The 27,928-nt window shown below is 33.1% G+C and overlaps 2 protein-coding genes across 2 annotated transcripts; one reads left to right on the forward strand and one right to left on the reverse strand.

Moving 5' to 3' along the window:
* Positions 1 to 705: 705 nt before the first annotated feature.
* LOC138321282 (protein lifeguard 3-like) lies at positions 706 to 17,912 on the forward strand. Its single transcript, XM_069264845.1, has 11 exons — positions 706 to 838; positions 2,893 to 3,006; positions 3,325 to 3,569; positions 3,909 to 3,973; positions 6,409 to 6,465; positions 7,067 to 7,157; positions 7,513 to 7,550; positions 7,878 to 7,965; positions 10,526 to 10,630; positions 11,078 to 11,125; positions 11,530 to 17,912. Exons 2-11 carry the CDS (start codon positions 2,916 to 2,918, stop codon positions 11,674 to 11,676), a joined length of 975 nt encoding a protein of 324 aa, XP_069120946.1. The 5' UTR covers positions 706 to 838; positions 2,893 to 2,915; the 3' UTR covers positions 11,677 to 17,912.
* A 759-nt stretch (positions 17,913 to 18,671) lies between these two features.
* On the reverse strand, positions 18,672 to 25,863 carry LOC138322473 (uncharacterized). Its single transcript, XM_069266499.1, has 3 exons — positions 25,675 to 25,863; positions 20,285 to 20,639; positions 18,672 to 19,801 (listed from the first exon to the last, which is right to left on the reverse strand). The coding sequence occupies exons 1-3, from the start codon at positions 25,694 to 25,696 to the stop codon at positions 18,706 to 18,708; spliced, it is 1,473 nt and encodes a 490-aa protein (XP_069122600.1). The 5' UTR covers positions 25,697 to 25,863; the 3' UTR covers positions 18,672 to 18,705.
* Positions 25,864 to 27,928: the final 2,065 nt, after the last annotated feature.

The following is a 27,928-nucleotide window of genomic DNA, read 5'->3' on the forward strand; positions in this document are numbered from 1 at the left end:
AAGTAAAATTAGAAGCTCAAACTTTTCAATGGTGGTAATGGTGTAAAGAAAGTAACTTTTGTAACCGAAAAAAAAAATACTCATTCGTCTGCTCCTGTTTTTGATAGTGAAAAAAATATCATTTGTCAGCGGTGGAGCATCTATAACAATATTTTCAACTGTAAATAACTATTTTTGTGATGCTGTGCAGACTTCCGTGGAGTTCTTGTGTCAATTATACATTATACATATACATCAGACAAACAATTTTGAAAAGATTGCATTAGTTTGTCGTGTACATTGGTCAAAACAATAAAATCTCAATTTTCGGCAATTGGCTAACTTTCATCCGCAATGGTTCAAAATCAAGCGCACACCGTATTATTTTGTCTTATTTTTAACTTTTACTCCCATTTCCAAAATGTTATACATGTTATTGAGAAAAAAGTTAGTTGTATAATGTAGATACTTTTGACTGCTAAGAAGAGATCCTTAATTAATTTCTTATTTCCTTTACTCTCTAACAATTTTTCTTTCTATCCTACAGCATGTGCGTCAAAGTGGTAGTAAAAACATCAATGTATAAGGAAGTATTCCAATAGTATGAAAGTGATTGTGAAATCGTGTGCAATTACAGGGGGTAGCTCTAACAAAATATCGGAACAGTTGACAATTGCAGTTGGCGTAGTCGAATCAAGCAAGCCCTTTTCTATTTCCTGTCACATATCCTGGTTTGCGCATGCGTGTTGTTGTACCTTGTTGCTGACAGAGGTTCGAGAGGAACGTGACGACAGAAGACATCAAATTAAATATTGCTTCCGGGTTCTAAGGACTTTAATTAAAGGCGTGTTGATAGTCAGTAAGTAATTATGTGACATAACAATTATTTGTAAGATATATTAAACACTGAAAATTGGAAATCTTGGATGAAAATACGATCTGATTTTATCCCAAGTGAACACGGAAGGATTTGTTTACATAAAGATTCATTAGGGGAATTAAGATTACCCAAACGTTATATAATCTGCCGTAAATCTTCGTCTGCAATCAACATGTTTAACAATACAGATATGGCTTTATTTAGCGGACCGAATATGTTGTTAATTAACTGATGATATAAACAAAAACATGAAACAAGTATACGGTACACTACTGAACTGCCTACAATTTTACTACGAGATAGTCCAGGGGTGGATTTCACAGCAGTGAAAGTAACCCGCGGAGTGTTAAGGATTATCTAACATACATGTAGCTTTGAATATGTCTGTTAATATGTACAGCTGATATGTGCAAATGTACAATTACATAGACCTACAGATGTACATGTATTGCTTACACATGACTGACTTTGATCTTCTATCCTTGTAATTGAGAAAATCTAGCTATTGATTGCGAAATGACAAACTCATCATTCTATAGGGTGTGCCCTATCACAGGACTTGAATGTATATTATAAATGTAATTAGTTATACATATGTATAGTTATACCTCCTGGAATACAGGATGTAATATACATTATTACATGTCATGTGTATGTATACACTATTCACATAATTTGAAGTGGGTTGATAAATACACAATGTACATTATGAAGCAACAATTCAGTACATAAATTGACTTCTTCAGGTGACTCTTTATAATTACTTGTATATCATTATACAGTCATGGATCCTATATATATATATAAATACTACAATGTACATAACAAATCATCCAATACCAGAGCACAATGTACAGTATATGCAATCAATTACCAGGTTTACAGTATAAAGATTAAAAATTGGCAACATTTATTTTCAAAAGGAGTCCCATATTCCGTCTATGCAGAGACAGAGTTAGATCCCTTGTGGGTAGGTATTATTTGTTAAGTCATTACTTGGTGAGCACAATTTCTCCTGAAAGATTATGATGTTTGACTCCTGATCAACGTCTCAATCAATACCTACACCCGCAAGGATAGATAAGTCTGTAATATGCAAATAAACAGAATATCAGGTATAAAATAGATTACGTTGACACATTATATATATAATTAAATTACCGTAATTGCCTGCCCTCGGCGGGAAAGAGGGGGAGAGGGGTGGTTGAGAAGATCAGGGCAGACTGGAAAATTGAAAAATAATTCTGTTATTCCTTGTTCATACATATAAATTATTATTTGATCACAAAAGTTTTAAAATTATAAATTTAAATTTGTTAAGTTTTTGGTTGTCCTTATAATTAGTATCTTGCCTTCCTGTTTCTGCTACAATTTATATTATTATGCAATATATGTGTATGCATTTGTGATTATATGAAATATGTTTTACACTGATTGCTTATTAATTGGTAATCATGACGGCTGCAGGCACATAGGATGAAGGGAGGAATCATAGTATTCTCCATCTGTTTTGGGGTTCAGATTAGAGTTGTGAGGTCTACTTATATAATTAGGGGATTGTTGCCAGGTTAATTGTTTTGTTTGGTCAGCAGCCAGGGCTATAAGGTTCTGAACATCTTTGTAGACAGAGGGGAATCTACAGGGGACATTATACAGTTGGGGGCAGTTATTCTGGACAAAGGCAGGGCAGTGGCACTGTGTGCATATATAGTTTAGAGTATTATAGAAGTAAAGGAAATTTAGCCATAATCAGTCAATCAGGATATGTTTCTATGTTTGGAGTTACTCAACCCATTCCAAAAACAGTGTAGTAATTTTTATCCTAATTCGGATTATTGATAATTTTCTGAAATGAATATAAAGATGATTTAAAATTGATACCAACTGAGGTTCTACCCCTGGTAAATATAGACTTAAGTATAAGAGTGAGTCAGTTTGTCTCTTTGCTTATACACAGAGATGTTGTATATAAATAGTGATGCAGCTTTAATTACTGATAATTATAAATGAACTACATTTTTCTTTTGTTGTAGATATATATAGGGATTTAGACAACATGGCTGCACCTTCAGGACCACCTCCGTCCTATGACATGGCCACAGGAATGTCAGGACCAGATCCCAATAAATCAGGGGGCTACACATATGGTAAGTAAGGAATTTGTTAATTTAAGAAGCGCCAGCAGAAATTATAGAACACCATTTACATACCATGCCAATGCAAAAAGGATTTAGGGATCATCTGCCTGCCAAATCCAGAATTAAAAGTGTGGTCGATTTTCTCCATATTTACCGGTTTTCTCCTTCATCTCCAATTCCCACCCACATACACTCCTATTTTATGACTTTTTCTGAAACCGAATATGTCAAAATAAAGTCAGTGATCCCTCAGTTATAATCTGCTGCTTTAAGTTGCCTGAGAAACAGAACATGCCTTGTTAATTTTCGAATTGAATTTCTTGTCAGGGGGATATGGGCAAGGAACACAACCTCAACCTGCAGGCTATCCAAATCAAACTGCGGGCTATCCAAATCAGGGTTATGCTTACCCTCCACCACAAAATCAAGCAGTTGGTAGCTCTGTAAATTGGGCTGGTCAAGGTGCAGGACAGCCCAACAGCAGAGAAAGAACACCTTCTGAATTTTCTTATCCGATGGGAAACATGTCATCATTTTCCGACAAGGCTATTCGAATGAATTTCATCAAAAAGGTAAGGAAGGGAGATAATTCCTACATTCTTAAATTATTACCAAGACTTTTTTTTTTAATAAGCGTACATAGAAATTATGAATATAATGTATTTTTCAGGCATAATCGCCCGAGGTATTCAAATAAAAGTAAAATGATCTGCATTCCATATCTAAATAAGAAAAATGCCAGAAATCATGCTCAGTGTTTGAATTTTTTAAGAATGAAAAATTAGAAATTGATTTCTATATAGATGATTTAAATTATTTAAATACATGTTCACTGTTTTATGATTGAACTATTTCCTAATTATTATACTCATAGATACAATAATGTATACATGTGATTTAAACTTTTTTAGGTATACCTGATTCTCATGGTCCAGCTCCTCTTTACATTCGGCTGTGCTGCAGTGTTTTCATTAGTGTGAGTATATTACATATGGTTTATAAATTGAGAAACAATACTTTCTAGTACAGATTCAGGGCTTAAGGACGTTCCGAACAGTGATCGAATGCGCTGTACGCTCAGATCTCCTCGGGTCAATGAGTGCATTCGGAACTGCACATGAAAACTCTTTTGTGACTAAGATTTTGAAGAATAGCGATCTATATGTTATCCTTCTAACGATATTTACCTTTTAGCGTTAAAATCAGGATAGTATAGTCGATAAATGGCATATATGTCGATATTGTACTTAGATAGGTTTGCCGAAAGCTTGATACCGGGTGAAAATCAAAGTTTGTACGGTAGGTGTAGGACCTAGCTTCGACAAACTAGAAAAATACTGTCAGATGTTCAAATTTGGCTAGGCTAATATAACATGAAGCTACATGTATCTTTTGAGAAGCAAATTACATAACTCATACAAACGGACTGATATATGCCGATACGGTCTAGTACTGAATAAAATGAGATTTCATAACAATCAAGTGATTAAAACATTTTCTATTCATCTCCGACATATTTGACACTTGATATACATGTATGTGTTTTAAGGAAAATGCATAATTAAATCAAGATATTCCAATTTTGCCGAGTAATCCTCTAGTATAAAACTACAGATATAGAAGTATTTTCATCTCTATCGCCCGACCCCTGCTTTTGGTTCAATTTGTACAAGCCAGTATATTTCATGGATATTGCATATGTAGATGTCTACATGTTTCATGTTAGCTAATTTGATCTTCAATAAGCACCAACTCGTTCGGGAAAGAATACTTTATTTACTGTGTACATGTACGATAAGACATACATGTAACTACTGTATTAAGATGAAACGTGAAAATGCATGGAAGTACTCTGATTCAATTGATCAAATACTATCTTACGAAAAAACACATGTAAGCTAGTGTCAACAACAATATTATATCTGTGATATAGAAACTAAACATGTACATGTAGACATAGACTAATTATTTTCCCATCTACAGTAATCAGCTGAATGTAGATCGAGGATTCAGAAAAAGAGATTTTTTTCTGAGGCTTACAGTACAGGTAATCTTGAGGATCCAAAAAAATCTGTTTTAGTTTACTTCGTATAATAAATATATATCTACATGTATAAGATATGCAGATATCTCCCCAAAAACATACAAAGGCATACAGTTGTGTATATGATGACATCGATTTTACCGACATTTTTGTGATCAAGTTGAAGTTATCAACTTCGATCGTTGTCACAAAGATGCTTTTCGTGGCTACAATTTTGGCGCCAAATTCAAATTTATGCTTGAATATCTGCCTCAAACGACTTTTGAAGCTAAGATATCTTGACGATGGAAAGATAGATTTTGATTAAACATTTTTCCGCTAAACCAATATAAAATCATGGAATATCTAAAGGGTAATTGAAGTGGAATCTTTACACGTAATTTTCCATAATCATTTTTCAAATGTTATATTCAGGCAAAATAATGGCTTATTTGTGCCATTTCTTAGCTTTGTATAGCATTAAATTGGTGGCATTGTGACATAAAATTAACGATTATAACAAGTTATATTATCAGACTATTACACTTTATAATGTTGAATATATAAGATGTACTTTATATAAATATGACCGCTCGATTTCGGTCTAATTAATAATTATATAATTCTGAAAAAAGTCCTTTTTTAGGGGGTAGGGGTATAGAAAGGTTAATTACTCAAAAATTCCGCTGTCAATTTTTTTTATTCTCTTTCATCATAATCCAAATAACTGTCTTATTACGTGGACAAAAAATAAAGAAAATAAAACAACACATTTTTTTGAAATTAGGTTTTAAGTTGAAATTCAAATGCAAAAAATTGCCCTTTTTAGGCCTCATATATCCGCATTCGCGTAAAACAATCACAATTAATGTCTTCTTAAGAGTTTAAACGACATTGAGGTCATTGATAGCCATAAAAACTTACATATTAAAGATAAAAAATGTTGTTTGTAATATTTCAGTCAATTACCAAGCTTTGAAAATATGTGTGTAAAATTGTATTTTGAGAAAATCAGACGGTAAAGTAGGGTTATTGAGAGTACAATATTTCCAAAACCACACAGTCAAATTTCAAATAAAAGCCTTAATAAACGGTTTATCAACCAATCTTTCAGTGAGCAAATCTTAAAGAAAATTAAACGAGGGGAAATTTTGAGGCCTAACTGTATCGAACCACCTTAAATGATGTGCTTTGTGTTAACTACATGTAATTTATTTTCCAAATCTGTGACCGGTCCACTTCTCAGTAACACTACAACACTGAAGAAGACTGAAACAGTCAAAATATACTGCGAGTAATAAATTCTATGTGTATTGGAATTAAAACAATGACCAAAAGATATATATATATATATCAGTGTATTAATAAAATGTATTGTTTTGATTCAGAGACGACATTAGACATTGGGTCCAAACAGACGGCCGTGTGTGTTACTATGTATCCTAGTAAGTATAACTCACACAAAACTATAGCGATTTATCTATATTCTCATTGTAATTCAGTGGACTAGGAAGATGCTAAAATGACATAATCTGAGTAAGATTGCTCTCGGTGATTGCTCTGTGAAAAAATGACGTCAAAATTACATCATAACGTAATCAGAGAAAGATGGGACTAATCAATGGTAGTGGTATACGTACATAACTAACATAGTTTTCACATCTCAAAATCATCGTATAAAATGATGACCTTTGATTAAAAATTAAAATGGTATCTAATCATATTTAGTATTGAAGATTTACCAAATACAGGAACTATGGAGACGTTTTGTATGTCATTTTGACCATTACAATCAGTACTGGTTTTAGTGAATTTGATTAAAACTTCCTATCTTAATGTTATTTAGCGTAATAATGCTAGGTGAAAAAATCATATTTTTGTATGTATGGAAAGAACTGTAAGATTATCAAAAGTTATTAAAACTTGTGCATAAAATGCATTCTATATGTATCAATAATAAAAAAAAGTAAACAAATTAGTTTTTGTAATAATGAACAGAGTAGTTTCCCCTTTTAACACAAATTAAATTATGTCATTATTTTTCAGTGCTACATTCATTGTGACCTACTTTGTCCTGATCTGCGTCCCCTCTGTGAGGAGGAAGACTCCCGGAAACTACATTTGTCTGGGTATTTTTGTGAGTATCTTATACTCTACCTTTTGCTTATATTCATACTTATCTCTTTTAATATTTGTCCATACTTCTAAATACATTTTGTAGATATCAAGAGGAAAATTGCACTTTTCTGATATTTAAATTAAAATACAAAAACAAAAACAAAACAAAATGTTATTGTAGGCAAACTGTCAAACCCCCAGAGTGAAATTTCAAACACAATATTTCTACTATAATGGTATTTGATTTCACTTGAAATTGCATTAACTTAAGCCATAACAATAACTAAAACACTCATCTGTTGAAATATGCTTGAGCTAAATATCCATTCTGTAGCTTTAATGAAATCATAATATGTTTTCTTCCTTCTTTTCAGACATTGGTCTTCTCTTATATGGTTGGGACGATCAGCAGGTAAGGTTTCTGTTTATTGATGAATCATCTTGATGGATACATAGTTTTAGTTTTACTTTCTATAATTTTGTCATGTGTTGATGTCAAGGAAAAATAATAAAAACGTAAGTGAATTCATCTTTCGTTGTAACTTTTCGATTAACCTAGCTAGAGACCCAGAGACATGGCACCAGGTCTGAATATGAAATTTGACATAGGTGAATATTCAATTTTCAGACTCAGGTTACTGTCAGTATTGTAGAATACTTTTAATATGATTCTGTGACTGTTATGATTTGCTTTACTGGATAAATTACAATGTATACATATATCAATTTGTTTTTTCAGCTTCTACGACACCTACAGTGTGTTGATAGCGGCTGGAATTACCGCTCTTGTGTGCCTCTCCATTTCAATCTTCGCCATTCAGACCAAGGTATGTTTGTTTTACATTTTTTATTTTCAACAAAATTTATTGGCCGGTTCTCATTTGTAGTTGATCATCCAATTATTTGTAGTTAAAAACAAATTAGAAAAAAAAGATAATCAACCCAACTACACAAAAATATAATATTCACAATGTATTTTTCTGTTGATAAATCATACATTTTCACCTGGAGATTGGGCCCTTCATTTTATATTCCAGTGCAGCTTATATGAAAAATGAAATGATGTTATAAAAAAAATGATGTTGAAAAAAAGCATGCTGTTAGACTGCAGCAATCTTTTTCATTAAACATTATGATTAATGGTCAGTTGCTGCGAACAAAAGTATGCTTAATATCTATGGTCAGTTGCTGCGAACTGCATTATGTTCAATCCAGAGGTGGAGGGCAAGTCACAGTGTCAGACTACATAAACCCCTGTAACCCCTAAAAACAAGTTGTGTTATATCATCTCAGTATTATCCAAAATTAAAAAGAAATAAAATTTAGAAAAAAAAAAGTATTTAAAAAGTTAAATTAATAAATTTTAAATGAATATGTTACAAAAAAATCTATAATGAAGCAATTTTTAAAAGTACATGTATAAACAAAAATAAATAAAACATATTTTGTTGATGATAGGAATTAGAACGAATAATCATACCCTGTCTCCACTCCGGTTCCCGGCAGGGTATGAATTCCGCCCCGTTGCCGCTAGTGTTGCAAGCCCCGCTGTGATCCACATGCGCACTTTGAGACTGATAAAAATTAATTTTTTGGGTAATATCCTTATATATTTACACTTGCTAGGCTTGGTCACTATACGCTAATACTAGCCGATTTTGTTTACCATAACTGCATGGTAACATTGAACTTTGAACTTGCGTATGAAAATGTTCTGTGCAACGTAAAAGGACTACTTTTTTTTTAAAGAAACACATGGCTTTGTTTACATTTTGACGCAACATTAAGTGTATATTGTTGTTTTTCATAGAATTTTGGAAAAATGTAAACAATATATACATGTTTTATATTTATATATGATTCAAACAATTTTTTAATTAACAATTGTATAAAGAAACGGAAAAATATCCCGACCGGGGCGACGTGCTTTCATTTTTGTTAAAAATGATGGTTGTCAAATGTAAACATTACCTCTGTGCCTATGTTCGTCCTACGATCGAGCCTTTGGGATGGACGGGCGTGAGACCCTCTGATAGAGGTCAGTTATAAACATATCCTCTTGTCTTTGTTCTTTGAGAATTTAATCATGTGTATTATAAAACATGCACCGCTAATATAATCCACGTGTTGACAGTTACGCGTCACCACAAATACATTGTACATATCCATCGAACACAAGTGAATTTGTTTCATCTATCGATGGCGATATTGATCTAAGCGTAGATTATATAATCACATGGCTCCCAAGGATGTAATATCGTCAAGTCAGACGACATCTCAAACACATTGAGCTACTTGAAAATCGGTGTTTTGCCAACTTCGGCAAACTCAAGTGTGTAAGCGTGCGTCAGCTTCGCCTCGCTGCACAATAACGGTCACCGAGTTCACACATGTGGCCGTGTACAAATTCTTTATGTTATTACGCTATATATTAACTTTTAGCAAAATTGAATATATATTTAAAGTTCTGATCTGATTAAATAAAATTATCTCTGAAATTTACTTTGTTTGTCATGTTTATTTTACACTAAAATATTGAACTTTTTTGTCTTTGCGGATGAATAATTCTACCTTACGTGAAGCGTCATCATTCGCTGTTCAATTGAGTAGGCTCCTCCCACTTTTGACCGACTTTTATTGAATAATTACGTCACTTTCAAATGACGATTTTATTGCATAAAATATAAATAAAAAGTCGTGTGAGTGTAAATATAGGGATTGGATTTCGTTTTTATGTTAACCATGCTTGTATGGAGCAATTCCTCTAAGAATATATTCAATATGGGCGCTAAAGCGCCCCATAGAATATATTCTTAGAGGAATTGCTCCATACAAGCATGGTTAACATAAAAACGAAATCCAATCCCTATGTAACTGTATTGTTCTGACAACTATGATCAATATTCAATTCACAAACCTTTCGATTATCATGTTTCATCAACTATTAGTGGTAAAATTCAAGGCAAACACAGCACATGTATAATTCTGTTCAAATACGCCGCCATGTTTGATTAACCGGAAACCGTGACGAAATGAAACACTCAACAGGTAAAATATGTTTAAAAGTTTTAAAAAACATAATTAAGACATGGAGGTGGGTAAATAGATAATCATTTTATATTTAAAATGTTTGATATTGTTTAATTTAATTACAAAATTACATGACACGTGTGAAATGCAACATTTTCACTGCTGGATGTTTTGCAACACTACAGTCAATGGGACAGAATCGTAGCTCTGACGACGACCATCTGTCAGAAATCTTCCGTCTGTCGTTCAGAGCTACATCGTCGTAGCTAGATAGGAATGAACGTAAGTCAATGTAGGAATTGTAACATGTAACTGTATTTATAACACCTATCTAACATGCTTTATATTGATCACCAGATTGACTTCACCATGTGCTCGGGCTTGCTGTTTGTTCTGGTCATTGTACTGTTCTTCTTTGGCTGGTCGGTCATGATTGTGTATTATACTGTCGGCTTTAATTACGTAAGTAGACCATTGACAATCTACCCTATCCTGGTTATTTACAATAAAATTATCAAATTTCACAATTTTGAGTAAACTGAAAAAATTCAATTTCAGAGATTCTAAAATCATAATATTATATCACTTGTCCATTTATCAATATTTTGCGGATCAAGTTTTTGTGACCATACCAATGCCAGGAGAAAATATTTTTACTCGCGAAAATATTTTAATTTCTTCGCCAAATGAAAGGGGCTGCTCAAAATGTTTTTTTAAAGAAATATTCTGTGGCTCAAAGTCCATTGGAAATAGGAATTATATGGCTCCCTCTTGGCAACAATCTAAAATACTATAATGGTGTAAGTATAGTTATATAGTTTGATGATTGTACGAACAGAAACATCGTATAAGAACACCTATTTTATATGATAAGCTGTGTAACTTGTGACATGTGTTTTTCATTTTCAGATCCTTCACTGTGTGTATGGAGGAGTGGCTGCTCTGGTTTTCAGCCTGGTAAGTTTTATATCAAAACCTGCTGCTTTACTGTACTTAATTGAAAAGGTAAAATGTTGTTTTTGTTGTTGTTCTTTTTTAATTTTCATCCAAAAAGTAACCGTCACATAAATATTTATATCATAAATAGAAAAACATGATTAAATCAATAGATAGCTGTATACTTTGATTTCAGATTCAATTTGACTAAAATTCAGATTTCAGATTCAATTTGACTAAAATTCATATTTTGAGTCACGAAAGTGGTTGTCCTAAATACCAATTAAAAAATGACCTGTGAATAAAGACCACCTTTCTACAGAGACCACTTTTTAAATCTCTATCTCATGGATGGTCCTGATGAACAGGTTCGACTTAAGTGTTTTAACCTTTACTGATATCAGTAGTTTCCTTTAATCCTTCAGTTCCTGGTGTATGACACACAGATGATTGTTGGCGGACGTAAACATGAGCTGAGTCCAGAGGAATACATCTATGGTGCCCTCCAGCTCTACATCGATGTTGTGTATATCTTCCTCATCATTCTTTCCTTATTTGGAAAATCAAACTAAATTTGAAAGAGACAAGAAATAACCTTTATGCCACAAACAGATTTTGAAAAATGAGAAACTGCATAAGTTTTAAAATACTTTTAGATGACTTTTGAAAACATAGTTTGGGAATTTAATAATAAATCAAGAATATGATTTTTGAAAACAATTATTTTTACATATATTGATTGATTGGAAATATGTGCAAAACATTTCATTTTAAAGCTGCAAACCAAAAAAGAAAGTATACCTGAAAGTTATTGATTGCCTTCTTACATTATTGTGTATGAAGGTAGAGATTTCTTGTGTAAAAAATTTTGATACACTTCCCAAAGGACAACAGTACTAGTGATTTCACTATAAGGAAATTTAAGGAAATGATTAAATTTCTCTTCCGTCTACTTAAAGCTGTAGAAAAAATACGGGTTCTCACACCTTGCTGTAAAAACACTTTTTTTTTAAAGTTTTTGATACCCTGGGTTTGAAAAACAACACAGTGATAGAGTCAAAACGACAAGTCAATTATAAACCAACTCTGTTATTAGTAAATATATACTGGTAGTTGCAATATCAAAAAACTTCACTGTGATGTTGATCTATTAGTAAAATAATATTCGATATTAATTGGTAATTGAGCAAAAAGCTGCAGAAAATTCCTCATCTTCAAGAAAGAAAAGAATTTTTTAGAGAGTCAACATTTGGACTTGATTGCAGCATTACACTATATTAAGACAATGAGTGATTTCTCTTGCATGTTTGTAATACTATTGAAAGATAAATTTCTTGTTGAACTTTTATCTGTTCTATTTATGTATAAAAAGAAAGGAAAGGTTGTGCACTGTATTGTATTGGTTTTGCATAAGTTAAAAAGATAAATACAGTATGATGGATACTGTAATGTGTATATATATGCTCATTATGGTGGTATCATAAAATAACATCTTTCATCATTCTGTTATTTCATTTTGTACAAAAAACTTTTCAATTTTGTTTTCTTACATTTTATTTTAGACGTTAGTGCTTATTCATCACTGCATTTATATGAAGCTCTGACATTTAAATAAGCATTTACAGAAATACTATGAACACAGTCTTATTTTAGCACAAAAATGCTTTCACGAAAACCACTAAAATAATATTACCTTTTTATGTAGGTTTACTATATAGCTACAGTATTCTAAATTAGTGATTGCTTACAATTTATATTGCACTTAAAGTAAAAGGATAAATGCATTGTTTTTGTTACACCAGAATTATTTGTCATGAAAGAAGAATAAGAACAATACAGTATATGCAAAACGGTTTTTAGCCTAAAACAGTAAAAAAAAGGCTTACGTGTATGAATAAAAATAATGCCTTTGTCTTTTTGTCAATCTGATTAAAATACAGATCCTCATAATCTCTACATTCAATAGAGGATCTGACAACATCCCATCTGGGGTCATGTCCAGATGACCTTTTTACCACGTTTACTTAAGATAAAATGCATTTTCTACACATTGTTATGTCAATTGATAACTCTATTTCGTCCCAGTATACATATGCATTTAGCTTTGTTGTGGTCTTTGGGCGAGATGACTATATACTGGAAAATAATTCTAATGGTTTTTTCAAACTTATTTGTCCCCAATCAGGATTATGGCAGCAGCGATTTGATTGGCCATTTCCAAAGGTCACCAGAACGGGACCCCTAATGGGATGTTGTCAAATTCTCTTATCAACGTAGTGATAATAAGGATCTGTATTTTAATCAGATTGTGTTTTTGTTTATGTTAATTCAGTTTGTTTAATTCATAGACATCAAAAATATTTAGTTTTGTTTCTTATGATTTGATCGATCACTAATTTTTGTTAATTTCTAATCCTTGATATGATGTTAAGGAAATTTGGTTTTGTTTCTTATGATTCGATCGATCACTAATTAATTTTGTTAATTTCTAATCCTTGATATGATGTTAAGGAAATTTGGTTTTGTTTCTTATGATTTGATCGATCACTAATTTTTGTTAATTTCTAATCCTTGATATGATGTTAAGGAAATTTGGTTTTCTGCTTTGTACACTTTATTCCTTTTGTTTTGATGTCTAGCTGATATTTTGATTTAAAACAACATTTTAACAATACATAAATGCCTTCACACGTGAGTCCACCCATGTGTACATGTATGTATGTGTGAAATTGTAATTTCTATAATATCAGATGATCAGTTTTAACTAATGTCAGAATTACGGACCATAATTATTGATTATACATATTTTAATTACTATTTGTTTCATTTTATGACCATCAGATGTAGACAGGAAATGGCTTTAAATGTACTATTACCGGTAAATATGATAACAAAGATATAAGCTATATATCATCAATTTTTTGAACAAGATACAGTACGTTATGTAAGTTAAATCTAAATTGCATAGAAATCTGTAGACTCGCCGCCAGTCTCTAGAATTTCAAAACCGTTACTAAAATTTGGGTTGATATCTTTTTGACCTGGGAAAAGTTTATTATCCCCCGCTTTCTCAGAAACGGGGGGTATTAATTTGGGTGTGTCCATCTGTCTGTCTGTCTGTCTGTCTGTTTTTCTGTCTGTCTGTCTGTAACTCTTCCGTGCAATAACTGTAACAAATTTAAACTGATTTTTTTTAAACTTGGTGACAAGGTTAAATGCCTTAAGGACTCAGCCAAGTTCAATCGCGACTGTTGATGGACCTTATTTAGCGGAGTTATGGCCCTTTGAATTACTAAAAACGTCATTTTCTGCCATTTCCGTGCAATAAGTGAAATAAATGTAAACCAAATTTCTTGAAACTTGATAACAAGGTTAAATGCCTTAAGGACTCGGCCAAATTTGATCGCGACTTTCAACGAACCTTATTTAGTAGAGTTATGGCCCTTTGATTTAATAAAAAAAAGTCATTTTCTGTCACTTCCGTACAATTCTGTACTAACTGTAATAAATATTAAGCGATTTCATCAAACTTGGTAACAAAGTTAAATGTCTTACTTCCAAATAAGACTTCAGTTTATTTTTTCATGTTTCAACCAAGGTTAAACCTAACCTCAATAATGTTTACCTACAATATGTCCTGAAAGCAGGCGGTGGAATTTCCACGAATTTGCTTGTTCAAACTAGGAGGAGGTAATCCAGTATTAGAATTCTATTAAGAAAATGTTATCAACAACATACAGTCTGGTGGCTAAAACTATTGATATTCATTTCTTTTGTCTTCACTACAAACGTACATTTTCGTTAGGGTGATAGGTAAATAGTTATGAGTCTGTACTGGTCGATATTAAGTGGACATTACCCACTACCACGTGTTTGTAGCCATGGATTTTAATGGCATGTAGATGTATAAAATTTTGATAAATATTTTCATTAACAACACCGCCATTTACTTTATGTTTTCCATTGACATGAATGTTGTCATAATGTGATACGTTATTAATATGAACTTTTATCTGTCCTCAAAACTGATGTATTGTTGAAGTTTTATGATGTGAATAGTGTTGATGATAAGCCTAGTGCTACGTATATAAATTATGTATTGTTTCCAGATGTGTCAATTATTGTTCATTATATTAAATCATTGATCACTGTTTGTTTCATCGTCACCATTACATTTAGTGTTAATTTAATTCAGCTTTTAAAGGTGCATTTATAAATGTTTATGAATATGGAATTCTTTGGAATCCACAGAGATTTCTAAAGATAGTGATAACCATATAAATTTCGCTTAATTAGATTTATCCTAATGTTCGTGATTTTAATTAAAAACTAGGAAATTAAAATTTGACAGTTTTAAATTTTCGTGATATGAATTTCAGGACATATATGACTCATTCATATTTCAATATTTCGTGGTCACAACAATCTCCCACAAAATTGCAAAAATAGCCTAATATACTTGGTATTTTAAAAGAATCATTGGAAGTTTTACGATTTATTTATAAATATGGGAATGAAACATTTTTTTAGATTTGGTAATAGTAAGATCTATAATTTGAAGAATAATAAGATAATACTTTTAGACAAAGCAATTAGAATAATTATATATTGAATTTGTAAATGAAAAATAAATAAATCATGAGGGTACCGGTTAATATATAGAAATTCGTCTCTTTCTCTTAGACTCTTTAAATATTTCTCACATATGATTCATTTATTTCATTAACAAGTTAATTAATCGTCTCTGCCTTTCTAACAACTTTGAATCATAGAAGAAATTATCATTTGTAAATACAATCCTGTTATATCGCTCGCACCTGTTAGTTGTTGGAAATATTTAACTGCCATTTGTGTTTGGTTTAAAATTGGTTTAAAATTGAATTGTAATAAAAAAGATTGTTGCTCATATTTAGGGTTGGGAAACATCACTTATATAACGTTACTATATATAATAACCTAAGCATGATATTGCACTTATCTTTAAAATGTGTGACAATATATTGTATGTATTTGTTTTTCATCTGTTGAGAAAACTTTCACACATTTACACAATTTGTAAATATTGCACTCAGACATGTAGACTATTGGTCTGCTAGAGATGGGTTAATTTAGCTGTGAACGTTATAATGAAGTATGTGTCTTATTTTTTGTTAATAGAGTTTATGATAATGACATATAGGCACTATGATATTTGCAGCTATGAGATTTGAAGAATTAATCATTTACTGGAAAAAATAATGTTAAAATCCATGGCCTAAGCATTCCAATTATTAGATCAATGAAAATACATGACTAAGTATTTGCACGTTTTTGTGTTTTAGAAATGTGGTTATTGTGAATCAGTGCGTTAAAATCAAGTTTAGAACAGAAGTATTGATTTTACAAAACAAAACTTTCCGTTAAACCATTCTAGTTTCTCTATATTTCTATGAAAATCATTTGTATTAGATTATTAGCCTGAACGTAAGATTGTGATAGTTCTAGTCTTAGTAGTATTACATTATGTAGCAACACTGTGTACATGGATTGTTCATTCAGAATGGGTGGATCACACATAGCCACAGTTTATCTCTAGCTCACATACAGTTGTTTTCATTAGTTTAGAATGATTGTATTGTGATTTCCAAATATGTAGAAAGTGGCAGTGGGACTAAAATGACGTGCGCTAAGTACAATTTAGTTCCAACTTTCTTCGATTGTAACGTCAAATAATACGTCGCAAATCACGTCTTATTCACCAGAATGTGGAACTGCCAGTAATTGTGCTTCACCAACGTCATTTTGGTGTCTGTAAACCGACGGATTGTATGTATTGTATACAATGTACATGTATAAGGAAATATGTCTTGCTTCTCACATTGAGAAAAATATGGTGCGTAAATTTGGTACGGAGATATATTACCTACGTATTACAGTTCATTTGTCGGTAAAACCTGTTGTTGGAAATGGTGTACAATGTTTCTATTTAATGTAGCAACATTTATTAAAGATGCTCCACCGCCGACAGAGCATAAATGGCATTCATCATTAGAACAATAATTGGTGTTTAATCTTGTATATATATGTCTAATTAACACAAAAAATAATATAAGATAATTTATTTTACCTTTGGTGCATGCGCAATCAGTACTTCAATCCATATAGGATAAAGTGTCACGGATTTTTTTCGGGATGCAATTAATTGTTTTTCATATTTTCAACTTGAAGTAAAATTAGAAGCTCAAACTTTTCAATGGTGGTAATGGTGTAAAGGAAGTAACTTTTGTAACTGAAGAAAAATACTATATCGTCTGCTCCTGTTTTTGATAGTGAAAAAAATACCAATTGTCAGCGGTGGAGCATCTTTAAACACAATGTTGTTAACATCTTTAAATTGCTAACGGGAAATATTTTGGATTCAAATGATAACAGTTTTGATTGTTTATTAAAAGGACTTAGTAAAAGATTATACACTGAAAAAGGGTAAAGCTTGATTATTTTTTTAGTGGAAGTGTCTGAAGGAAACGCTATCGAGATTGCCTTCTGTTTAGTGATGCACAGTTCTTCGTATTGTAAGTCAATAACTGTATCCCCACCTCCTAATGAAATCTGTCCTTTTTGCGTCTTGAAAGTCGTTACTTATTTCCTTGGGTCCACTCTTCGGTAGTTATCTTTGACATTTCAAAGAGATATGTTAACATTTTATCGTCTTTTAATCAAAATGTTTACCACTTTTCCTATTATTGTCATTTCAGAAGATATATATAAATATATATTTGTACCTATCTTTCATTGGAACAGTTTTAATAAAATATCTTATTATTGTGCACTTTCGTCTACTGTTGGTTTTTGTTTATTACATAGGTTATACGCGAACATTTCCCCATTTATGTGATTTGCATCTGTTTAAAACACTCTGGTGCGGGTTCGTAAACCTGGTGAAGGAAAGAACTTCTCTGCAGATTGATCGGTTGAGCGTCACACTAGTAACCCAGAGGTTCCGAGTTCGATCCCTGAGTCTTTAGACTATTCGGAGGAAAGGTAGACCATATAAAATTGTACGTCTGAAATGGATACATACATGTAAAAATTTTAATTGGATTTTGATGTCAAAAATTGCTAGTTATGTGAAGATGGCATGGTACTTATAATATCTACCTATTCTGTCATAGATCGTGTGTAAATGTTTCTCCTCGGTACCCCAGGAGTTACTTTTACTGTCGTTATACCCACCCCAGGAATAGAAAAACTGAAAGGCAGTCTGAAGAAGAAAGACACACAATATGTATTTTGAAAATTACAGAGACGGCGAAGCCCATCTTCATAGTCACACAGCCAACCACATTGTACTGTTATTGAATTATTTTAATGCACATGAACTAGTACTAAAGTACTTAACAAGTACTAAACGCCCTCAATTTCGCAAAGAAATGTCGCATGGGAGGAAATAACGACGGTGTTAGTAATCACTGGAATATCGAGTATGGGTTTTCCGTACACTCATTTTCTTGAATGAGGTAAAAGTAAGAAAAAATGTATTTCAGTTTGCTAATTTTAATCAAGAGAGGACCAAATATGACTTCACGATATTATGTTACTACATACATTTTACGTTGGTTGAATTAGTCTACAAACCAGTCTATCTGAACGTGATTCACAACGTTTCCCCGGTGTTGGTGTTCTCCAACAGTCCAGCGAGTTTCTTTTAACTCACCTTTTGTTGTGATCAAAAGTATCCTCCAGAATGGGATAAAGGCAGTATCGCTATCGTCAAAGCTGATCAGACGAAATACTTGCGCGGCAATATTATCGTCTACACTCATTTCTATATTGTCTGCGGTAACAACAAGTTTAACTGTTGGTTGTTCGTATATGACACATCGTAAGCGTGAACCTTCTTTTAGGGCTCTCTTTAAGAACGCTTTTGAACCAATGACGTCGTTGCCAAATGAATCCGTTCTAAGTACCAAACGCCAAACCCGACTTTCAATCACCCACGAGACCTGAACTGTCGATGTGCTCTGTCCTTTCTTCTGCGATGCACCGATATCATATAAGTCAACATTATACTTCCCGTTTGAAGATATACGAACCCATTTCCACTCCGCCTTTCCAGGTTTGAATGAAGTTGCTGTCAGTGTATCAATCTGTCCTAAAAGCTGCGCGGTTACGATATCATTATCAATGATAACGTTATCAGCTTCCATGGTGTACGGACCAAAGACTACTTGAACTCTCCGTCCCTGTAGAATCAGCTCAGTCAAAGTTTCTTTTGACCCAGAAAGCGGCTCACCATTTACACCGTGGCTGAACACAAGAGCCCAACATGTGTCCACGAACCATTCAGTATAGAGAAGTGTCCCGGTAGATTCGGAGTTGAATGTGTGATCGCCTATGTACCAGCGAGTAACTGTACGAATTGCCTCTGTATCTATCAGTGCAATGTACCAATAGAGAGGCGTGTAGTATCTACCGGATGATGCACTTTTACCGATTTTCCATGGCATTTGTGCTACTAGTCTACAGGACCCAGAATCAACCTCTAGGCGGTGTATAGAGTTTAAGTAGTAGGCCGGTGTACCAAAGTGGTATGCTACTTTGATGGACATACCTTGTTCTGAAGTAGAAATTATGTCGGCAACATTGTTACAAGTAGGTTCAAAGGTACTGTCGGTGCAATACAATGGATTTGGACGCTGCTGCGACCCCTTTAACTTCCTGAAATAGAAAGACATGTAAAAAAGAAAATGAGAGAGTGTAATGATACAAAATGAAATAGGATCGACAATGTTTTGATAATTGGATCGAATATGACAGTAGAATGTAATGTATTTTTCAATCGGCATTTTAATACTGTTTGAATTTTGAAACTATTGCAGACCTTTCTTCTTGTAGGTAAAGTCACGTTTTCAGTTTTATACATTCTAAGATATCATTTATGATCTTAGTTCTCCAGTGGCCGCGATGGCCGATTGTTTGTTTATTTTGAGTTCTAAATGTACTACAATCCGAAAATAAATAGCCGAGGGGACTTTTCAACTATAATTCAAACAATATTTTTTTGTAAAACCCGCGGAAATAAACAGCTGTGGTAAAGTAGTAAGCCATGAAAACGCAAAATGAAGTTATCGCAAAAATCAGTTGGTTTACATCACTATCAAAACTGGAGTGTAGTTAAAAGGTTCGGTAGAGCTGAGATACCTTGTGTACCAGATGGAATGACTAGACGATTGTAGCGATGGAAGTTGCTCCTGTTTACCGAGATAGATCCGGGCCTGGTAAACCATACCGTCACTGCACACCATGGTGTAACGCCAAAACATGCTCGACGCAAATGTATCCCAATTCGATTTCGATAAAACGAAGAGGGATGATGCACAAACGAGACCTGATTTGAGAGCTGCATTATTGACCTCAAGGAACAATTCTGGCAATATGTGGATTCGAAATTCCGCACCTTCCCTTAGCGCATCAGTTATAGCGGTAATGTCACCAAACAGAGGACTACCGTCGGCCGCTACTTCATACAGTTTCGTCCAGGCGTCCGTGCATTTTACTGAAATGAGTCAATACGATGACACATGTTATCAAACACAACTTTGTTTCTACAAAAGATACAGAAGAAGCTCAGTACTAGCTTTTGCTGGATCATATTATTTCGAATTGGTATGACTCGAAAGCTCTGTTTAACTCCACATGTTGGCATGACCAAAATTCACACAAACATTCGAATCCTTACTATCTTCATTATTAAATGATTTGAATACAAAAATGTGTAAGTGTAGACACTTTGGTACATTAAGGTCATTTTAGCAAAACAAAGCTGTTGTTCCGCCTTTTCTACTATTTTATTTCATTGTTTATTATCTATTGCAGGGTAACAACAAATTGAGATTATAATTCTTCAAACAAATGAAATATCGTGATTAGTCAATTGTATATCATTCTAAATGATTATGCTCAATTTCACATTTATACTACAGACAAAAACCAGGGAAAACCCAAGAAAGTTGTAAATGACGATATAATGCATCATATCTTTGAAGTAAATATATATTGTTTCAGAGAAAATTGATCGATCGTTTTCATCTGGTTTGATGACATAATGTGTCTAATCATATTTATGGATTAGTGTACGGTAGAGCCGATGATCTACACAGATCTGTCAACATTTCACAATTCATGGGATATGGCCAGTTCGCAAGAATTCAATTCTCCTAACTAAAATTTCTCGGTTTAAGTTCATTCATAAGATTTATGGCCAGCAAACATAAGCGATTACATGTATTCTATATTTGAATCAAATGGAATTTTGAAAAGCAAATCCTATCAAAATTTAATAAGATAAACAGTATATACTGTGTGATTTATAATATTTGAATGCCCAGAAACAACAATACATATTGACATTGGCTACCTGGCTCAGAATACCTAGAAGTTATTCAGTAACCTTCACGTGTATGCGAAATGCACTTAGTAATCAATCTTAGCTCGCATCAGCACAAAGCCTTTCACTAAAACTCACCTTACATTCAAATTATTTCTGCTTTTAGTGGTCTTGGTGACGCAAATATTACTGCAATGTACGATGGCCGATAGCAGCCTGGCACAAATATATGATAAAGTAAATGTGTCACGCTGTTGAACAGCATCACTATGACACAAAAATCTCTAGTAAAGTAAATGTGTACCGATAATTTGTACAGTAAACAGCATGACACAAAAATCTTTCCAAATGAAAATGTACATTACAGCATGACACAACAATCTCTCGTGTAATAGCTAGGGGACCGGAATGTGTAGGTAATCAAATATGTCATTTTGGGGCGAAATGTCTTATCGCGAAAAAAAAAAGTTTGTCTGGTATTCCAGAATGGCAAACGACAAATAATGGGATACTGCTACAACACAACAATAGCCGCTTTTGTGTTCTAACAAAGCTGAAGGGATTCTACAGACACTATTTTCGTTTACATTTACTAATGAGTTGGTGTTAGAAGAAGACAACTTATAGGCATACTTTTGACGTAGCATGAATATATTATGGTATTACGAAGTGGACCTCTTTTAGACGGACTTCCAAGCTTTCTTTTAGTCTTTTACCTATATCGTAAGTACTGTATCAAATCATACATGAAATAAACAACTACATTTTATCATCCTATATTTTAAGAGAATCAATTCATATTTCTTTCTCTATAAGCAAACCAGAAAAGAAAAGAACATTTTAAAAAACAGGTTTTTCTTTAACGCATCTTTGAACAAATAATAGCTATTAAATTTACCAAGTATTTTCTGCGAAAAGAAAACTTGCACATTCTCTTGTCTGGAAAAAATATATTCATGCCACGTCAAACGTATACCTATAATAATTGGCTTCTTCGAACACCAACTCATTAGTCAATGCAAATGTAGAATCCCTTCAGCTTTGTTAGAACATAAAAGCGGCTATACTTCTGTTGTAGCAGTATCCCATCATTTGTCGTTTGCCATTCTGGAATACCAGACATACATTTTGTATTTCCACGAAAAGACACTTCGCCCCAAAATGACATGTTTGATTACCTACACATTCCGGTCTCCTTTTACACGAGAGATTTTTGTGTCATGCTGTAACGTAAAACAGCGTGACACATTTTCATTCGAAAAGATTTTTGTGTCATTATGTTTTGTACAAAATGTCGTGACACATTTACTTTACTAGAGATTTTTGTGTCATGCTGTTTACTGTACAAATTATCGGTACACATTTACTTTACTAGAGATTTTTGTGTCATGCTGTTTACTGTACAAATTATCGGTACACATTTACTTTACTAGAGATTTTTGTGTCATGCTGTTTATTGTACAAATTATCGGTACACATTTACTTTACTAGAGATTTTTGTGTCATACTGTACAAATTATCGGTACACATTTACTTTACTAGAGATTTTTGTGTCATGGTGTTTACTGTACAAATTATCGGTACACATTTACTTTACTAGAGATTTTTGTGTCATACTGTACAAATTATCGGTACACATTTACTTTACTAGAGATTTTTGTGTCATGGTGTTTACTGTACAAATTATCGGTACACATTTACTTTACTAGAGATTTTTGTGTCATACTGTACAAATTATCGGTACACATTTACTTTACTAGAGATTTTTGTGTCATGGTGTTTACTGTACAAATTATCGGTACACATTTACTTTACTAGAGATTTTTGTGTCATGCTGTTTACTGTACAAATTATCGGTACACATTTACTTTACTAGAGATTTTTGTGTCATGCTGTTTACTGTACAAATTATCGGTACACATTTACTTTACTAGAGATTTTTGTGTCATGCTGTTTACTGTACAAATTATCGGTACACATTTACTTTACTAGAGATTTTTGTGTCATGCTGTTTACTGTACAAATTATCGGTACACATTTACTTTACTAGAGATTTTTTTGTGTCATGCTGTTTACTGTACAAATTATCGGTACACATTTACTTTACTAGAGATTTTTGTGTCATGCTGTTTACTGTACAAATTATCGGTACACATTTACTTTACTAGAGATTTTTGTGTCATACTGTACAAATTATCGGTACACATTTACTTTACTAGAGATTTTTGTGTCATGCTGTTTACTGTACAAATTATCGGTACACATTTACTTTACTAGAGATTTTTGTGTCATGCTGTTTACTGTACAAATTATCGGTACACATTTACTTTACTTGAGATTTTTGTGTCATGCTGTTTACTGTACAAATTATCGGTACACATTTACTTTATTAGAGATTTTTGTGTCATGCTGTTTACTGTACAAATTATCGGTGCACATTTACTTTACTAGAGATTTTTGTGTCATGCTGTTTACTGTACAAATTATAGGTACACATTTACTTTACTAGATATTTTTTTGTCATACTGTACAAATTATCGGTACACAATTACTTTACTAGAGATTTTTGTGTTTTGCTGTTTACTGTACAATTTATCGGTACACATTTACTTTACTAGAGATTTTTGTGTCATGCTGTTTACTGTACAAATTATAGGTACACATTTACTTTACTAGAGATTTTTTTGTCATACTGTTCAAATTATCGGTACACATTTACTTTACTAGAGATTTTTGTGTCATGTTGTTTACTGTACAAGTTATCGGTACACATTTACTTTACTAGGGATTTTTGTGTCATTATGTTTTGTACAAATTATCGGTACACATTTACTTTACTTGAGATTTTTGTGTCATGCTGTTTACTGTACAAATTATCGGTACACATTTACTTTACTAGAGATTTTTGTGTCATGCTGTTTACTGTACAAATTATCGGTACACATTTACTTTACTAGAGATTTTTGTGTCATGCTGTTTACTGTACAAATTATCGGTACACATTTACTTTACTAGAGATTTTTGTGTCATGCTGTTTACTGTACAAATTATCGGTACACATTTACTTTACCAGAGATTTTTGTGTCATAGAATTGATGTTAAACAGCGTGACACATTTACTTCACTATATATTTGTGCCAGGCTGCTATAGGCCATCGTAGCTATGCTATATAATGTCATATGTATATGTACTAATTTGTTCAATAATTTGTTCAATAATTTTAATCCATTATGTAGATCCAGTCCGCGCTCGTTAGGGATCTTCAATATAGAACAATGGTTTGCAAAAAGGAAAACAGGTATAATCTTTTTATCGACCAAAGATAAAAGAAAAATGCTTACGTCAATTAACTTCCTCCTTCGGCATTTTGATGTGACTCGAAGTAAAATTCTAATTCATTAGTATAAATTCAATATTCATGTACTGTAGATAAAAGACTATATCCAAGACATATCGATTGATTGCTTTATATTGAAAGTTTGACAAGGAATACGAAACAATATGAAAGTAACAAGGCAAAAGTGAAAGGTGATCACCATGGTCATGCGAAAAAACACGCTTAACGACCTCCATGTAGAAGAGGTCACTGACTTAAAACATCGATCTCTTCTGTCGCAACGAGCCCCATTTCAATTGGAGTGATAAACAATATATAATTTTGAGTTTTGCTGATGCACACAGGTAAATTGATAATCCGATTAATTTCAGGTAAATATTTTCAGAATAATTCATCTGAATGAGCAATTTACACGTCAATTTAAGATCGAGAGTTTGAAATGATATCCGTTTATCTACTTTTTCGCATTTGTGTTGTCATTATTTTTCAAAAAGAGATACCAATATTTTGATAATTCATAGTGCAAAAATTAGTGATTTCACTAAGATTAAAAAAAATCGTTCTAAATCTATCAAAGATAAACAGCAAACAATAACTGAAAATAACTAAAAAAAAATCTATTGCATAATTCAACGCTGACAATGCAAAATAAAAGATATACATTTGAGATTAAAAAAGATAAAGTTTTTTACTCAAAATCCGTTTCTGAGACAGACACTTGCGTTTCGAAGGACAGACAGTCGCCATTTAGTTTGAAATCTGCTTGGATACACTACACCTATCGACCCCTATATAAAGCGCGTGAATCGACACACGTGCGCTCAGTCACGTATATATATACCAGGCAGTTGTCTACTGTATCTCACCTACTAATACGTAAGCAAACATCTGACTTGTAAATCTGTATAGGGCTTGTTTTAGCAAGCAAACACGTCAACTCCTCTAAGCTGTCATTTAGATGTTTCACAAAATGAACTTTCCACACAAAAGAATAGAAATTCTTATCATAATTCGTCCACATATCTCTTCGTATTCTATCGCATTCGATGTACCCGACTGGCCACGTTCACGTGACCCCCTGTCACGATCAAGTGACGCTTCCATATATAAATTGCACACACGTGCACATGTGCATGTAATATCTAGTGTTTATTGACGTGTTTTATTTGCTCGCAATTGACGTATGTTGGGACCTAGCTGACAATGTTACTTCAAAGAAACCTTGTCAGGTGAGTGCAATGTTTATTTTTAGTTTGACAACGTTATCTGCTAATAGAATTTCCAGGTTTGTTTACGTTATAACCAAAATGGATCTCGCACGTGTAAAGAAGGTATGAATTCATTCATTACTTTTTATTCAAATGTAAAGATCTATATATTGTTCTTAGAAACTTAAGTTTAGAAAACCTTGAATGGACTAAGCATTTTATTCTTATGGCACTGCCTCAGGTTACACGTAAATACGTCTTGGGTAAATTGTACAGTAAATGTTACACTTTGAACAGCGACCGTTCGGCTAATTGCACGTGTGTGAGGCTCACGCGCTTTATAAAACTCAGAAGGCTACCATACAGCATTATTTATTAGGAAGAAATAATAGGAATGCCTGGCGAATTGTTCTGTTCACAGTTAGCTGCCATAATTCTTATGACAATTTATTTTTGAAGAATGATAATTTAGATGCTTCCACATTCAATGTAAAAGATGATCAAAAAAAATAAAAGTCTCTTTAAAACAATTATGACATAATAAAATTGATGATAATGGCCAAAGATGAGGTTACAACACTTACGAAGTTGAAGTTTGCCGTCTGGCGCAGATATCGTCAACTAACACGACGTCGGGAAACATAATACGACCTGCGTTATGAAAATTAACGTTTTGTTTATTTTAATAAAGTTGTTCAGAAGGTGTAGTGGGCCTTTTCCTAATGCTTACAAGTTTTACGTCTAATCATGTACTTGGACAAGTTGGTGAAATACATAATATACGCATAGAAACAAGCATAACAATTCGGTTAAAACTTTACTTTAGCGCACACATTGCCACAGCTATCCCCTAAGTAAAGCCTAACTTTGTTTAAGCATTTTTCACACAACGGACAGTTTTTACAAGTAGGTCATGATCATCTAGTTAGATACTCCACGCGCTGATCTATCGTGTAGCGCCACCTTGTGTGATTTCTGAGAATAATGTCCGACAACCAGGAAAAACATTAGGACTTCTCTGGGTTTATCTAATGATAATTTGTTTGCAATAATTTTCCCACTAGCACCCCTTATATACATGAAATCTTCAACAACAAGTAACCAATCAACACACGTAAATCGTTTTGGCCAGCCAATCAAAGTGAACAGACTATTTATAACCATGTGAAATCCCTACAACATGGCGGGCAAAGCGACCGATTCTAATAGCTACCATCCTGGGATGGTAGGCAACAAGTCAAACAAGTCTTGGCGAGGAAAGGGCCGAGGCGCACAGAACGTCAAGTACATTTATACGCCCACGGGGCAAGGGGTTAAACAGGCGACCAGGTCGAGGCTAGCACTTCAAAGTCCATCGCCCCAATGCTCCACAAGGCAAAAACAGCAGCCAGACTGTGAAACAGGAGTAGAAGTGAGTCAAAAATGTCCCTCTGGTAGATTCAGATTTCACCTTTCTTACTGGCAGTCTATCATTGATGATGAGTGGGTTTTAGAAACCATTCAAAAGTTATAATTTTCATTTCATTTCATTTCATTTCAACAAATTTTATTGCAAATAATATGCAAATGGATTTGGCAACAGGCAAAGCCTATATTAGCCATCTCCAAACAAATCCGGTATAGTACAATTATCAACAAAATATTTTAACATTTAACATTACATTATGAATGAATATTATTATTAGTGTATCTCCCCAACCTATCATAGTAGAAAAATCTAAATAAATCTTTTAGTTTCAGATATATATTCTGATATGCATTGCAATAAATATGTATTTTTTCTTCATCACAATTGTCACAGCCATGCAGTAAAGTTTTTGTGTTAAAATGCGAGTGGGGAATATTAGAATTATGTATTTTGGTTCTGAGTGATGATCTTTGTTCATTAAATAAAGGACATATGAAAAGATAG

Source organism: Argopecten irradians, chromosome 4, assembly GCF_041381155.1.
Source record: "Argopecten irradians isolate NY chromosome 4, Ai_NY, whole genome shotgun sequence".
In the NCBI taxonomy this organism is placed as follows: Eukaryota; Metazoa; Mollusca; class Bivalvia; order Pectinida; family Pectinidae; genus Argopecten; species Argopecten irradians.